Source organism: Aspergillus ibericus (assembly GCF_003184845.1).
Source record: "Aspergillus ibericus CBS 121593 unplaced genomic scaffold BO80scaffold_17, whole genome shotgun sequence".
NCBI classification, from domain to species: domain Eukaryota; kingdom Fungi; phylum Ascomycota; class Eurotiomycetes; order Eurotiales; family Aspergillaceae; genus Aspergillus; species Aspergillus ibericus.
This window is the reverse complement of record NW_020292115.1, coordinates 543,862-556,839: the sequence shown is the minus strand read 5'-3', so window position 1 is coordinate 556,839 and position 12,978 is coordinate 543,862. Positions and strand designations below refer to the sequence as shown.

General features: G+C 54.4%; 5 protein-coding genes across 5 annotated transcripts; 4 read left to right on the top strand and 1 right to left on the bottom strand.

Moving 5' to 3' along the window:
* Window positions 1–336: 336 nt before the first annotated feature.
* On the top strand, window positions 337–2,213 carry BO80DRAFT_424747 (cystathionine gamma-lyase CYS3). The gene is made up of 4 exons (XM_025719357.1): window positions 337–787; window positions 858–943; window positions 1,003–1,450; window positions 1,504–2,213. Exons 1-4 carry the CDS (start codon window positions 665–667, stop codon window positions 2,080–2,082), a joined length of 1,236 nt encoding a protein of 411 aa, XP_025575872.1. The 5' UTR covers window positions 337–664; the 3' UTR covers window positions 2,083–2,213.
* A 183-nt stretch (window positions 2,214–2,396) lies between these two features.
* Window positions 2,397–4,184, top strand: BO80DRAFT_424745 (protein-histidine N-methyltransferase). Its single transcript, XM_025719356.1, has 3 exons — window positions 2,397–2,841; window positions 2,989–3,300; window positions 3,365–4,184. Exons 1-3 carry the CDS (start codon window positions 2,683–2,685, stop codon window positions 4,010–4,012), a joined length of 1,119 nt encoding a protein of 372 aa, XP_025575871.1. The 5' UTR covers window positions 2,397–2,682; the 3' UTR covers window positions 4,013–4,184.
* A 5-nt stretch (window positions 4,185–4,189) lies between these two features.
* Window positions 4,190–5,055, bottom strand: BO80DRAFT_424743 (putative NADH-ubiquinone oxidoreductase 178 kDa subunit). The gene is made up of 3 exons (XM_025719355.1): window positions 4,919–5,055; window positions 4,551–4,795; window positions 4,190–4,470 (listed from the first exon to the last, which is right to left on the bottom strand). Exons 1-3 carry the CDS (start codon window positions 5,033–5,035, stop codon window positions 4,314–4,316), a joined length of 519 nt encoding a protein of 172 aa, XP_025575870.1. The 5' UTR covers window positions 5,036–5,055; the 3' UTR covers window positions 4,190–4,313.
* A 1,156-nt stretch (window positions 5,056–6,211) lies between these two features.
* On the top strand, window positions 6,212–10,105 carry BO80DRAFT_424742 (uncharacterized protein). Its single transcript, XM_025719354.1, has 2 exons — window positions 6,212–6,586; window positions 6,647–10,105. Exon 2 carries the CDS (start codon window positions 6,708–6,710, stop codon window positions 9,699–9,701), a length of 2,994 nt encoding a protein of 997 aa, XP_025575869.1. The 5' UTR covers window positions 6,212–6,586; window positions 6,647–6,707; the 3' UTR covers window positions 9,702–10,105.
* BO80DRAFT_62122 (uncharacterized protein) lies at window positions 9,928–11,015 on the top strand. Its single transcript, XM_025724643.1, has 2 exons — window positions 9,928–9,973; window positions 10,094–11,015. The coding sequence occupies exon 2, from the start codon at window positions 10,273–10,275 to the stop codon at window positions 10,906–10,908; it is 636 nt and encodes a 211-aa protein (XP_025575868.1). The 5' UTR covers window positions 9,928–9,973; window positions 10,094–10,272; the 3' UTR covers window positions 10,909–11,015.
* The last annotated feature ends 1,963 nt before the right edge of the window (window positions 11,016–12,978 follow it).

Below are 12,978 nucleotides of genomic sequence, written 5' to 3'. Positions count from 1 at the left end.
CAAGCCCGATGAACCATGGATCATTCATTGGTTGGCGGAGATCTGGTGCGGCCTCCGTGGCGGAACGAGGTCATCATGACTGATGTGTAGATAGTAGTAGTACGGAGTAGATCGTGCTAGTGTGCTATATAAGTACTATGTAGCTAATAGTACAAAGTACTCCGTGCCGTTAGTGGGCACTGCTGGCTGTCATTCGTCCGGAAGGGCGACGGCGATCCTGGCAGCAACGGAACGGTTAAAGGCGGCGAAGGCACGCGGCCGGTGGATGGCCTCGGGCCATTTTCTGGAACTCCGCGCGGGTCCCTCGCGCCCACTCGTCCTATAGATCTCCAGTATCTGGCCACCGCAACGTAAAAGAAACCCGGCATCAGCCAGAATTTTTTTCTTGGTCGTTCCTCTCGGTGTGCTCGTGCCAGTTTCTCTCTTGATCTTTTTTCCTTGGCTCGAATTACAAATCGCAACCCTAGAAAGACCGAGCGCCCGCCGTGCATATATTAGACGGTTGCGTCTTGCAGGGGGCCTGTGATCTCATCATCCACCTGTGCCATTTAGCATACTATCTACCAGACAGCGCGCAAATTAGACGGAGCGACTTGTTCTTTGTTTTTTCCCTTCCAGCATCCAATTTCCCGTTAGTCTTTTTTTCTCTCCCCTCCTCGTCACGATGGTTGGCACCGAAATTCCCGCCCAGAACGGCGCCTCGACCCCTCAGGATCGCCGCTTCGGAACTTTGGCCGTCCACGCCGGTGCTCCCCATGACCCTACCACCGGCGCTGTCATTGCCCCGGTCAGTTCGCACTTCTATTTTTTCAGGTCTCCGGATGCTTCTTCCGTGCACAAGCTAACTGGCGATGTAGATCTCCCTCTCCACTACCTTTGCGCAAACCTCCGTCGGAAACCCTGTCGGTCTCTACGAATACACCCGGAGCTCGAACCCGAACCGGTCAGTAGAAAGACTTCGCCAGGGCTGGGATACTTGCAGAGATGTTGACTGTAGTCCAGGGATCACTTTGAGCAGGCCATCGCTGCTCTCGAACACGCCAAATATGCCCTAGCCTTCTCCTCCGGTTCCGCAACCACCGCCGTCATCCTCCAGTCCCTGGCGGCGGGCTCGCACGTCGTCTCCGTTTCTGACGTCTACGGTGGAACTCACCGGTACTTCACCAAGGTCGCTTCTGCCCATGGCGTCCATGTGACCTTCTCGCCTTGCATCGAGCTCGATGTCGAAGAACTGATCCGCCCTAACGAGACGAAGCTGGTCTGGATCGAATCTCCCTCCAACCCGACGCTGGGCCTGGTCGATATTGAGAAGATTGCTGCGGTTGCGCACAGACACGGTATCCTGGTGGTGGTTGACAACACCTTCCTGAGCCCCTATGTTCAGAATCCTCTCGACCATGGTGCCGACATCGTGGTCCACTCCGTCACCAAGTACATTAACGGCCACTCGGTAAGCTCAGAGTCGTGTGTTCATCCCGGAAACACTTGCTAACTGAGAAATAGGATGTCCTGATGGGCGTTGCTGCCTTCAACTCCGACAGCCTGAAGGAGCGTCTTGGTTTCCTCCAGAACGCCATCGGCGCCGTCCCCTCCCCCTTCGACTGCTGGCTCGCCCACCGTGGTCTCAAGACCCTCCACCTGCGTGCGCGCGAGGCGACCACCAACGCGACGGCTGTCGCCAAGGCTCTCGAGGCCTCTCCCCACGTCATCGCTGTCAACTACCCTGGCATCGACTCTCACCCCCAGCGTGCCATCGCTATCAAGCAACACCGCCAGGGCATGGGTGGTGGTATGCTGAGTTTTCGTATCAAGGGCGGTCAGGAGGCCGCTCATCTCTTCTGCAAATACACCAAGGTCTTCACTTTGGCAGAGAGTTTGGGAGGTGTCGAGTCTCTTTGCGAGGTTCCTTCTTCCATGACCCACGCCGGTATTCCCAAGGACCAGCGGGAGGCTGCTGGTGTCTTCGACGACCTTGTCCGCATGTCCTGCGGTGTTGAGGATGTGGAGGATCTCCTGGCCGATACTCTTCAGGCCCTTGACAAGGCCGTTGCCGCCACTAAGGTGGGCAACGGAACTGCTTAGATATTTGAGATTTTTGTTGCACTTTCTGGGGACACTACATAGAGCGTTCTACGTTATAAATACATGTAACGACGATAGAGGGGCCTGCTCAACGCATTTCAACGGGCTCAGTCATGACTTCAAACTATTCAATCCATTTTCAATAAAACATAATTAAACAATGTTGCCAGTAATGAAATCATCATATTCTATTAACTATAGCATATTTGATACATCATCCATGTGGTTGTCGCAGAAGCGCGGTGCTTAGTCATCCATGATATGGGATTGCAAAATTTTGGACGAAAGCTTCAAGCCTCTGGATCCAGCCATTGGCGAATCGATATTAGATTGATCGTCTCTAGGACATAACAGGCAGTTGCATCACTTGGGGCGCATTGCATTCATTCCTCCCATTTAGTCTGCGATTGGGACAGCGAGTTTCTTCTTTGCGACAATCTGCACTTAGACTATAAAATACCCCACCTCGTTGCCAAAGAGTTGCTTGGACACCGTCTTTTACTGCTCCAGGCGTTGCCGTTACAAAATATACATCTAACCAAGGTCTACTACTCGTACCTCGGTTTTAATAGCTACATTGTCAAACTTTTTCGCTGCATCATGGCGTCCACATTCAGCTTCGGGTTTGCGGGGGACGATATCGACATCGATGACACCGAGGTTAATGAGATCAACGAGACGAACAATAACCAGAGCCTCAATGCTGGGGCTGCACTGCCGGAGCTGATTGCGGCTAAGAAGCATGATATGGCTGAGTGGGTAAGTCTAATGACCTGATATACATTATGATATATATCCTTTGGGATCATCAATCTACCTATTGTTCCTTGTACTTGCGAGAACGCTCTCCTCATACCCCAAAAAACTCACAATATCCGTTCATGACACCTTCTAACGCTTGTACAGGTCCCGAGTATCCCCTCGCAAATCTCATTCAACAAGCTCAAGCTTGCAACCAAGCCATCCCAAGATGGCAACACCGGAAAACCAATCACGCTTGCTCGTCGGGAAGTGTTCGATATCCGGACCCAACTGATGGCCGAAGACACCTCCGACGAGGATAACGAGGAGCTGATTGCCGGTCTCGAGAAAGGCGACATCAAGCCCAATTTCTACGAAGGCGGATTCAAAACGTGGGAATGCGCCGTGGACTTGGCCAAACTGCTCGTGGACTCCGAGGACGTACCACAGCCCAGTCAAGACCGGCATATCATTGAGGTATGACTCACGTCTTACATTGCTCTGCATTGATCTACATGGATATTGACATTATGGTCTACAGCTCGGTGCCGGTACCGCCGTCCCCTCACTCGCGCTCTTCGCGCAACTCCTATCAGAACCCTCCTCATCACAACAAAGGACCCATTTCACATTCGCGGACTACAACTCCGCTGTTCTTCGTCTCGTCACATTCCCCAACCTCCTTCTGACCTGGAACTACATCATCTCACGTCAGCAAGCGTCTGATTTGCCAGACGATGGCGCCGCCGAGGCAGAGGAGGAGGAACTCGACATCACGCCCGAGCTCGTACAACGCTTCCGGGAGGATCTCGCCAACCGAGGCATCACGGTGGATTTCATCTCGGGGGCCTGGTCTCCGGCTTTCGTGGACTTGGTGTTTTCGTCTGACCAGAGAGGGAAAGGCAGAACGTTGATCCTTGCGAGTGAGACGATCTACTCGCCTGCTTCGCTGTTGGCGTTCTCTGAGACGTTGCTGGCCTTGCTGCGGAGGTCGGTGCAGGAGGGGGCTCAGAGTGGGGCATTGCTGGCGGCGAAGAAGGTCTACTTTGGTGTTGGGGGTGGGGTGGATGAATTCCTTGCGGTGCTGGGAGGGGTGAGTGGGAGTGAGGAATTGAAGGTGGAGGAACGATTGGATATCAAGTCTGAGGGTGTTGGGAGAGTGGTCTTGGAGATTGCTCTTAAGCAGTAGCGGGAGCTTAGATAAACATGCAATCTGATTGGTTCAGCGGGTGATCACGAGCAATGGAGCCAAACCTGATCGACACAGGGACCTACAGTACCCCGTATCATTCGCACTCCGAGATACTTGAGATGGTTGCTTGCTTGCTAGACTATAGAGGCGAACAAAAGCAACAGACGACACTGATGGAACGGAAAAGAATGAACCTTGAACTCTGCCTGGTTATATGTACAACAAACAAGCCCTGCTTCCCATGTCTATTACCGACATATTCATAACACAAACAATGGAATCAAATTTTGTTGTTTGTCTACTCGTAAAGAGACTCGACCTTGCCGTCCTTCATGCGAGCCACACGGGCCGCCTCAAGCTCCTGGTTCTGACGCTGGTAGTGAGCGACAACATGGCTCAGATCTGCGTTCTGACCGGGGGAGACGTTGTAGGGGGGGATCGCGTTGAAGCTGACCCTATAAGCAACAATCGGGTTAATTATTATCATTCGACATAGCAATAGAAATAGAGGGGGGTCATCAAGGCAGCAACATACTCAGGCTGCTTCAATTCAAAGGTCTCCCGGGGACCCTGACTGGCGAACAAGTGGCGGTCACTAGCAGCCTTCTCCATCACCGCCGTGCGAATGGCGTTTCTCTGCTCAAAGACCTGCTCCGAAGGGGTCCACTTCTGGATGAGGTTGGAGATCCATGAGGGGGAGCCCGACTCCTCGTTGGCCTTGGACAGTCGGTACAGGACGTAGCAGGACGCGAAGGTGCCGATGGTGACGTAGAAACTGCGCTGTATCATGCGTAAAACCGGGCATTAGTCATGGGTCCATTCCATCGTGAGATGAGTCGCCGGTCGATGAAGGGTCGCTTTGCGCCCATTGGAGGAGGGGAAAAGGCAGGCAGGGAAACGTACGCCGAAGCTCTCGTTCACAGGTGCGGCATGGTGAGCAGCGTGGGAGTCGAATCGCCGGGGCTGCTGGTTGCGCAGCGCGAGCCGCGCGGAAGCCACCGATCGCCGGGCGAAGAACATGGTGTGGAGGTAGACAATTGGCAACGGCGGATCGAGTATGATGTCGTCGCCGGGGATTTGGGGAGGTTGAAAGCGCAGAAGGCGGTTCGAGGCGGAGAGCACGTGATTTGTATTGCTGGATTAGGATTAGGGCAGGCTGGCTGGGCCGTTACCTGTCTGGGATTAGCTGTCTCATGGTCAATCCCGTGATTTGAATAATCACCTGATCTGTGGTCCCCGCTTGCCTTACGTAAGCACAGGTATGGCCCGGCCAACTCATGGTCCTGAGTGGTCCGTTCACCCCCAAGTCCGTCAACTGTCAATCTTACACTTCCCGCAGACAGAGGGAGACTCGGACAGTACAGGCAGCGCTTCCCCTGGGCCTCTCCCCCCTCTATCGGCCTAACTAAGGCCTGCATGTCGGTCAAATGAAAATGACTCTTAGGCCCTCCCGACCCTCCGATCCTCGCCTTGCCTGCAGCGTGGGAGGGATCATGGAATCCTCGCCTTGAACGGGGTTGGGGAAATTGTGCATGGACCCGACGGCGGGTCACTGTGTGTTGGCTCGTCAATGCTGATTGACGGTGCTCTCACACCGCACCCTGGGTGGTCCTGATGCATGGCTAACTGCCTCACTTCAACATGGCGCTCCCCACTGCCTGCGATTAGCGCGGCAGTAATTGGGTTTCAGGTCCTGCCAATTCATGTGGGCTCCTAAACGTCTGGATATCAACAGCGACATGTCATCGATCGGTTGTTAGCGTTGTCCACCCCCCACCCATAGGCCTTGCCCCCTTCTCTTCGGCGGTGTTTGAGAGAGCTCAGGCTACGCTGCTGGAAATAGCATGTTCGAGGTCGCTTTATCCGCCGCTCGTCTTCTGATTCATCCTGCCACCCCCGAAGATCGAGTCATTGATGCCCAATGCTGATGCTTCCGCCTGTTGATTGGGTCCGCGACGAGTCCGAACTCGAATGCTTCGGTCCACTCCGATGGCCCCCTTCTTGCACCCAAAGCTGTTCTCTTGCCTTTCTCGCCTAGTTGGACCCTCATGACTCCTATGATGGATGGGTATCAATGGTTCTCTAAGGTTCGGTCCGCGTTGCGCCTCGCCCAGCCCCCCTGAGGCTGGCCCGGAGTGCTTTGTACCATGCACTTTTTCTTGTTTGGGCGTGACTGGGAACCGGTTATTAGCTGCCCTCTTTTTCCCCAACGTCGCCTCTTCTCTTGAATCTCATTCCTCAGAAATCAACATTCTTAAGAGCCAGCGTGTGGAAATCCATCCTGGCTTTCCGGAGTGTCTGTCTGCTGGCAAACTCGCCATTCGACACCCGGTGATTTGTCTTCGTGTATTCCAACCATTTGCGCCCACTTGCATAGATTCCGCTCTCCGGGCTTGAGCATTTTCCATTTCTCCCTATTTTCCTAATTTTTTTTCCTTCTCTTTTTCCCCCCTCCCATTATTTTCTGCCTGACCGTGTGACCACCTACCGTCCCTGTCGGGCCCCTGCGTTTCTCTCCGTACCCATATCAACTCGGAATATATCACGCCGCCGCCGAACGCGCTTGTACATGTACTGTGTTAAACCCACAGCCACCCAATCCAATCTCCGCTGACAGAGTCACTTTCTTAGCCTACTGGGAACACGTCTGTCAGCCTTACTCTAACTTGGGCACGCATCACTATTGCCCACCATGCCGAAAAAAGGCAAGTCCGGTAGCAAACAAAAGAATAAGAAGGTCAAGAACCAAGAGACCTCTGGGAATCCGACACCTCAGCCGGACCCTTCTGCCATCGAGAAAGAACAACAACTAGAACAACAAGAGACACCTCAGCCTGAGCTATCTATCCCCGAGCCAGAACAACAACCAGAGCAGCGGGAACAACAGCCAGAGAGTGAGACACCTCAACCAGAGCTCCCCACCCCGGAGCAAGAGGGTGAGCCAGAGGGCCAGCAAGACCCGCAGCTAGAGACCCAGCAGCCCGAGGTCCCCACTCAAGAGCCAGAGCCAGAGCCAGTGCCAGAAGCAGAACCGCAGCAAGTAGAACCACAAGACCAAGAGCCACTGACAGCTCAGCTCGGGGAGACCCCCGAACCAGCAGAACAACAAGAGGGTCTGCAAGAACAGCAAGACATACAACCTGACGAGCAGCAACACGAAGAACCACCTACTGAAGCTCACGCTGAACCTCGAACTGAAGCTGTGGCTGAAGCTGACGCCGCAGCCGAAGCGCCGGTCGAATCGCAGCCAGCCGAAGCAGAGCCGGTGTCTGAAACCGTACCAGAACCTGCACTAGAACCGGAACTGGAGCAACCACAGGCTGTCGTCGAGCAAGACTCGACTGTGCCCGTAGACGAGGCGCCAGTCCAGTCGCCGGTGAACGACGAGGGTGGGTTCGAGCAACCAGCCAGTGATGAGCCCGCCCCGATCGAGCAGCCGGACGTGAATGATGCGCAGACCTATTTCGAACAACCACCAGAGTCGAGCTTGGAGGAAATAGGCACATCGGAGCAACACGCGGGAGACGCTGAAGTGAACCACGAGAACAACCCTTTCCTAGCGGAGCCTAACGCCACTGCTGAAACATACGAGGAGACGCCAGTCACAGCACCACAGACACCGCTCGATTCTTCATTTGTCCCGGCCCCATCGTCAGACCCGTTTGAGGAACCACAGCCTCCGGCGGAAAGTCAATTCGTGGCAGCATCGCCTCGCTCCAACGCCGGAGTTCCAGAGATTGACTCGCATATTCCTGCAATGTCTGAGCCCTTTGCGGACGCCGTGTACGCCCAGCCTACTCCTCTGTCTGATTCGTTTGCCCCGTCAACCACTCCGTCCATCTCGAAGCCTGCTTCTCCGATTCCCCAAGTGGGTTCACCCATTCAGCGAACCGCATCACCGTCCTTCAAGTCCATTTCGCCTGCTCCGCAGAGCGCAGCTGCTACACCACGTGCCACTTCACCTGTGCACCAATCTGCGTCCCCAGTTCGGGCTTACGCTTCTCCTGTGCAACAGTATACCTCGCCGATGGCCCAACCCGCCTCGCCAGTACGGGAAGCTACGGTTCCGTCTCAAAGGAGCTCCTCTCCCACACCGCCAGCCGCTTCTCCTGTATTTCAATCAGCTTCACCCGCCGTGCAACCAATTTCTCCAGTGCAGAAGGTTGCATCACCCGTGCAAAAGACCGTATCACCTGTCCAGAAACACGTCTCTCCTGTCGCAAAGCCCGCTTCCCCTGTTCCGAAAGTCAGCAGTCCTCTCGCACGTGGGCACATGTCTCCGATGATGTCCCCACAGACGGCTCCCCCGCCAATGGCGGCGCGGATGCCCCCTCAGTCTGCCATCCCGCCATATCCCCCCTCTTATCATTCACCTATCATGAGTGCCAATGGGTACTTGCCCCAGTACGCTTACTACCAACCCTCCCCGAACATGCACCCCACCCCTCGGGGCTCCATCGACCCTGGCTCGGCGGCTTCCTTCCAGGCCCTTCGAGACCTGGGCTTCGCCGCCAACGGCCATGGCCTCAATGGCAAAATGGGCACGATCTCGCCCCCCCATGAACACCATGAGGAACCCATTGAGCTGCTTCAGAGGATCCAGGATGCCATCCCCGACATTGGCCGCTTGCTCAGCAGCTACAAGACCACCAAGGGCAAGCTGCAGGCGCGGGAGGCGGAGTTTAAGCAGATGGAGAGTCAGCATGAGCAGGCCTTGATGCACAAAGACTTCTACATCGAGGCCCTGCAGAATCAGATGCGGAAGACAGCCAATGAGAGCGCGGAGGAGTCAACCAGGTTGAAGAACACTATCAATGAGCTTCGCATGGAGCTGGGCAACCTGGATGAGAAGACAAAGGACCTCGAGGAAAGGCTGCTTGATACCGAGAAGGCCAATGATGAGCTTTCCCAGTCGAAATCCGAGCTCGAGGAGAAGGTCCGGACCCTGAACACCAACCTCCAAGAGGCACATGAGACCTATGATAGAGACATGGAGACCGCCAGACAGGACAAGGCGGATTCTCTCGCCACTCAGAAGCGGGAGCTGACGGAGATGTTCGAGGAGATCAAGGCGGAAGATGAGAAAGCCGCAGCAGAAGCTCTAGCAGCACGCGAACGTGAATTGCTTGACCAGCAGGAGGCGATGAAGAACGACTACGAGAACCAGAAGCAACAGATGCAGGAGGCGCATGACGCACTGCAGGCCGATTTCGACTCCAAGGTGACCGAGCTGGGCTCGACCAAGGAGGAACTTGACACCCGAACCAACGAACTCGCCGACAAGCAAAAGGAATTGGAGAAGACGATTGAGACGAATGCCAGGGAGATGGAGGATCTCCGACAAGCCCACGCTAGCGAAGTCGAGTCCCTTAACAACAGCCACGCCGAAAAGGTGGCTGAGATGGAGAAGGAACACAGTGACAAGCAGCAACAATGGGCGGATGAGAAGGCGGACTTGGAGACACGGCTTGCGGACAAGATCCAGGCCTTGGAATTCAGCGAGAAGGAGAACAAGAAACTGGAGGAGGACAATGTTGTCAAGGAACAACAGGTCCAACATGCGGTGGATGGAATGCGCCTCACAATTGACAATTTGGACAAAGATTGCGAAAGGCTGAGAAAGACCCTTCACAGCCTTGGAGAAGCCACTGACCTCAAGAGCACGAAGGGTGATTCTTTCTTGTAAGTGACCCAGTGCATTGAGAATGTGTTTTAGTACCCGACTTTCGTTTATGACCTCTCCTCTTTTCATTTCCTTTCCTATTGCATCATCTATCTTCGCCTTTTAATTTCGACGTCATGTTTGCTTTTGATTCTGTTCTCTTCTTTTCTTCCTGCATCAAACAGAACCAGACTACAATCTTTTGTTCTCTTTTTCATTTCCTTTGTCTGTCTCCTGTCCCTTTTTCTATAGACTGATCATGATGACTACGATGACATGTTGATAACGCTATAAATGTACGTGCTCTGATAAATATTCTCCCAACTCTAGTTTGGACTGTTTCGGCCAGCTTTCTCGGCTTATTGTCTCCCTGTCCAAGGAGCACTTCTCGTACCTTCCCATTGATCCTCCCAAAGACATTCTATCCAAGCTTCCATCGGAACTACCATCGTTCCTGGATAACACTCCGGCATCGTGCGAGCTACGGGCAGCATATGTGCAACACGTCATCTCTAAGACTCTGACCTACCGGATCTTCCACCCCTTCTTGTTCACCCTGGGGCGCCGGTACGACAAGGCCGATACGTTCTTCCAGATGCTGTCGATGGATATCCGACGCAAGTCGGTGAGACGGGAGGCTTTCTGGCGGCAGCAGACGCTGAAGGCAGCTTACACCACCTCGGATGCCAAGCAGTCGATCAACGTGGTAGCTGCTGTGATTGTCGACGAAATCATCGATCAGCTCAAGCATTTTGCGGACCCCCGGAACCTGGATTCTCTGCTCATTAGCGTCCGGAAGATCGTCAAACTTGCGGCCGAGACCTGGAGACTTGCGCGTGTTGAGCGAGAGTTGATTCTGGCCTCGCTCCCGGCCCCGGACACCGATGCCGTCTCGAACGACGATTGGGAAGAGTACGGCACCCCCAAGGAAGGCAGTCTCAGCTCCAAGGACGATCCCACGCGCCACGTTATTCTGCGAACCTTCCCCCGAATCCTTCGAGAGGCGGCCCACGAAGACTTCGCTGGCGAGGAGGAGAAGTTCAGCCCTTGCACCTACTCCCGAGGCTGTGTCCTGTACTCCGACTCTCCTGTAGTCATGGCCCGGCTGCAAGAACTGTCGAAAAAGTCCAACGAGGCTCTGACAGGAGAGGACTCGCCTCGCCGTGGCTCAAGGGGCTCGATCCGGTCCGATCGGCAGTCGCCCTCCCCTCGACGGAGTCGGGGTGATTGATTCACCGGGGCCTTCTGGGGAAAGTAATGTGAGTGACTCTGTCGATCAAGACCTGTTTGAATAACCCGGTTGTTTTGAATACCTTGTTCTTTGCACATGTTTTACTTTCCAGGTCGCAACCCTCTGGGGTGCGATACCTCGACACTCATTCTATTTTCCTGTGTACTACTTTCTTTGCTGATGACTGCGATGACCCTTTTGAGTGTGCCCCAACTCACGTTCCTTTCTCCACCTGTATTTTCCCGACCATTTCTCTGCTTGTGTTCCCAGTCACCATCGTTTTCGGGGTTCTGCTTCGATGTGTGTTGTGTTTGGATGCTGTCACCTTAGCGAGCGTTTGATTGATGATGTGTAACAATGAATGATGTATGTGGAAACTATAATTATCTTGTTCCGAAGCCCTCGCGGCACTGACACTGCATGCACTGGAAATGAATGACGATATACGGAGTCCTAAGCAAGAGACTCGAGAGCGATCGGCGTCTCGCATGGCGTTCCGATGGCGATGAAAGGGCAGGCCTGCCTGTCGCCCGCTGTAGTGTAGGTATCTAGACAGCCAATGATCCAGACTGACCTGGGTAGCCGGGCGCGCCTGCACCGCCACGCGCATGATGTCAGAGGGAGCCTCGAGTCCCGACACCCATGGCCCATGCAAAGCTTGTTGCGCCCTTGAGCCGCAGACGTCCCGATCCTGGGCGCGGGTGCCGATGCCGCCGCACTAGCATGGCCATCTGGGCGGACGGGGCAGTGGTATAGTACCTGGCCCGATGCGCCTAGTCCTGTGTCGGGTGTTCAAAAATCAACGCAACCGATATAATAGTATACAGTAATACCTCAAATCCATTCATCTGGTTCGTCCGAAATATAGAACCATCAATTTCGATTCGAACTGCGCCGCCCCGTCTGGTCGGGGTGGACACTGTGGTACATGGGGATGGTTCGGAGGGTGGCTTGTGCCGTGGCTGAGTGCCGTTTAGTTCCCTCTAGTCGTGATAATAATAGCAACCAGTTGGTTTCGATATTGGCCTGAGAACGAAGAATAGCGGTATCGCTTGGCCAGACGCATCCATGCGTGATTTTTCTTCTTAAACCACTACTATCTACATAATACTGTGTACTGTGGTATGTTCTAGTTCCGAACGGGCGTATACTCCGTCGTGGTAGATTACGATAATCGAGCAAGTGGGGAGGAGTGGGGACGGGACGAGCCCTGCGAATTTCCCGCGTTCTCCATGGCGATTTGCGACGGGTAGGATCCATGGATGGAGGGAGGCATCCTGCCTGGGTGCCTGGGTGTTCCTGAACCGGATCGACATGGGTGGGTTTGGTTTCTACTTACATCTTACTATGTAGTACTGTGTAGGGCTACAAGGCCCTTTGATGGGGGGATGGGTTTGAGTGCTGAAGAGGAGAGATACAATGAAAGGATTCCGGGGAGGGGAGATCAGCAGTACTGCGGACTCGGACTATAGTTGACACGATCTTGATGATGGATGACGGACACGAGGGTTGATGCCACTGCTATGCCATGATGTTGGAGTTGGAAGAGGCCAAGTGAATGGTATCATGGTATGATCCCTGACCCGGTACTATATCCTGGGGGGTTTTTATGATCATAATCCAGGGGCAGCGACCGGTATCTTTGACTGGCCCCCCGAGACTAGCCTCTACCCCGCCTGGCGCTGAGTGGCCCGCGATGCTTCACGCCGGCGCGTATCGTCGCTTTCTCGCCAGCCAGATTGAGCAGGGAATCCGGGCTGGGCTGAAGATGATGCCGTTGGAAATGGATGAGGAAGCATCAGCGCGCTGACCCCCTTGCCCCTACTGACTACTGACGATAGGCCACGATGTGGCTCAGTGGTGGATTCCCTGCTGGGCCACAGCCGCAAGGCGCCTTTCTCTGTCGTCTTTTCCCTCACTCTCTCACTTTCTTTCGCTCTCTGGCGTTCGCTTCCATTCTTCTTTCTTGGCTTTTCGTTCGGTCATCCTGCTTCTTCTTCTTCTTCTTCTTCGCGACTAGAGCCTCGTCGTCCGGCCTCTCTTTTTCTCCTCCCCCTTCCCCCCGTCTTT

What these genes read in the sequence shown, in the direction of transcription:
- BO80DRAFT_424747 (XM_025719357.1), top strand. Translation starts at nt 665, where the DNA reads ATGGTTGGCACCGAAATTCCCGCCCAGAACGGCGCCTCGACCCCTCAG. An exon ending in CGGAGCTCGAACCCGAACCG is followed by an intron (nt 944 to 1,002) that starts GTCAGTAGAAAG and finishes ACTGTAGTCCAG; the next exon opens with GGATCACTTTGAGCAGGCCA. An exon ending in AGTACATTAACGGCCACTCG is followed by an intron (nt 1,451 to 1,503) that starts GTAAGCTCAGAG and finishes ACTGAGAAATAG; the next exon opens with GATGTCCTGATGGGCGTTGC.
- BO80DRAFT_424745 (XM_025719356.1), top strand. Translation starts at nt 2,683, where the DNA reads ATGGCGTCCACATTCAGCTTCGGGTTTGCGGGGGACGATATCGACATC. An exon ending in AGCATGATATGGCTGAGTGG is followed by an intron (nt 2,842 to 2,988) that starts GTAAGTCTAATG and finishes ACGCTTGTACAG; the next exon opens with GTCCCGAGTATCCCCTCGCA. An exon ending in AAGACCGGCATATCATTGAG is followed by an intron (nt 3,301 to 3,364) that starts GTATGACTCACG and finishes TATGGTCTACAG; the next exon opens with CTCGGTGCCGGTACCGCCGT.
- BO80DRAFT_424743 (XM_025719355.1), bottom strand. Translation starts at nt 5,035, where the DNA reads ATGTTCTTCGCCCGGCGATCGGTGGCTTCCGCGCGGCTCGCGCTGCGC. An exon ending in CTGTGAACGAGAGCTTCGGC is followed by an intron (nt 4,796 to 4,918) that starts GTACGTTTCCCT and finishes CGCATGATACAG; the next exon opens with CGCAGTTTCTACGTCACCAT. An exon ending in TTTGAATTGAAGCAGCCTGA is followed by an intron (nt 4,471 to 4,550) that starts GTATGTTGCTGC and finishes TGTTGCTTATAG; the next exon opens with GGTCAGCTTCAACGCGATCC.
- BO80DRAFT_424742 (XM_025719354.1), top strand. Translation starts at nt 6,708, where the DNA reads ATGCCGAAAAAAGGCAAGTCCGGTAGCAAACAAAAGAATAAGAAGGTC.
- BO80DRAFT_62122 (XM_025724643.1), top strand. Translation starts at nt 10,273, where the DNA reads ATGCTGTCGATGGATATCCGACGCAAGTCGGTGAGACGGGAGGCTTTC.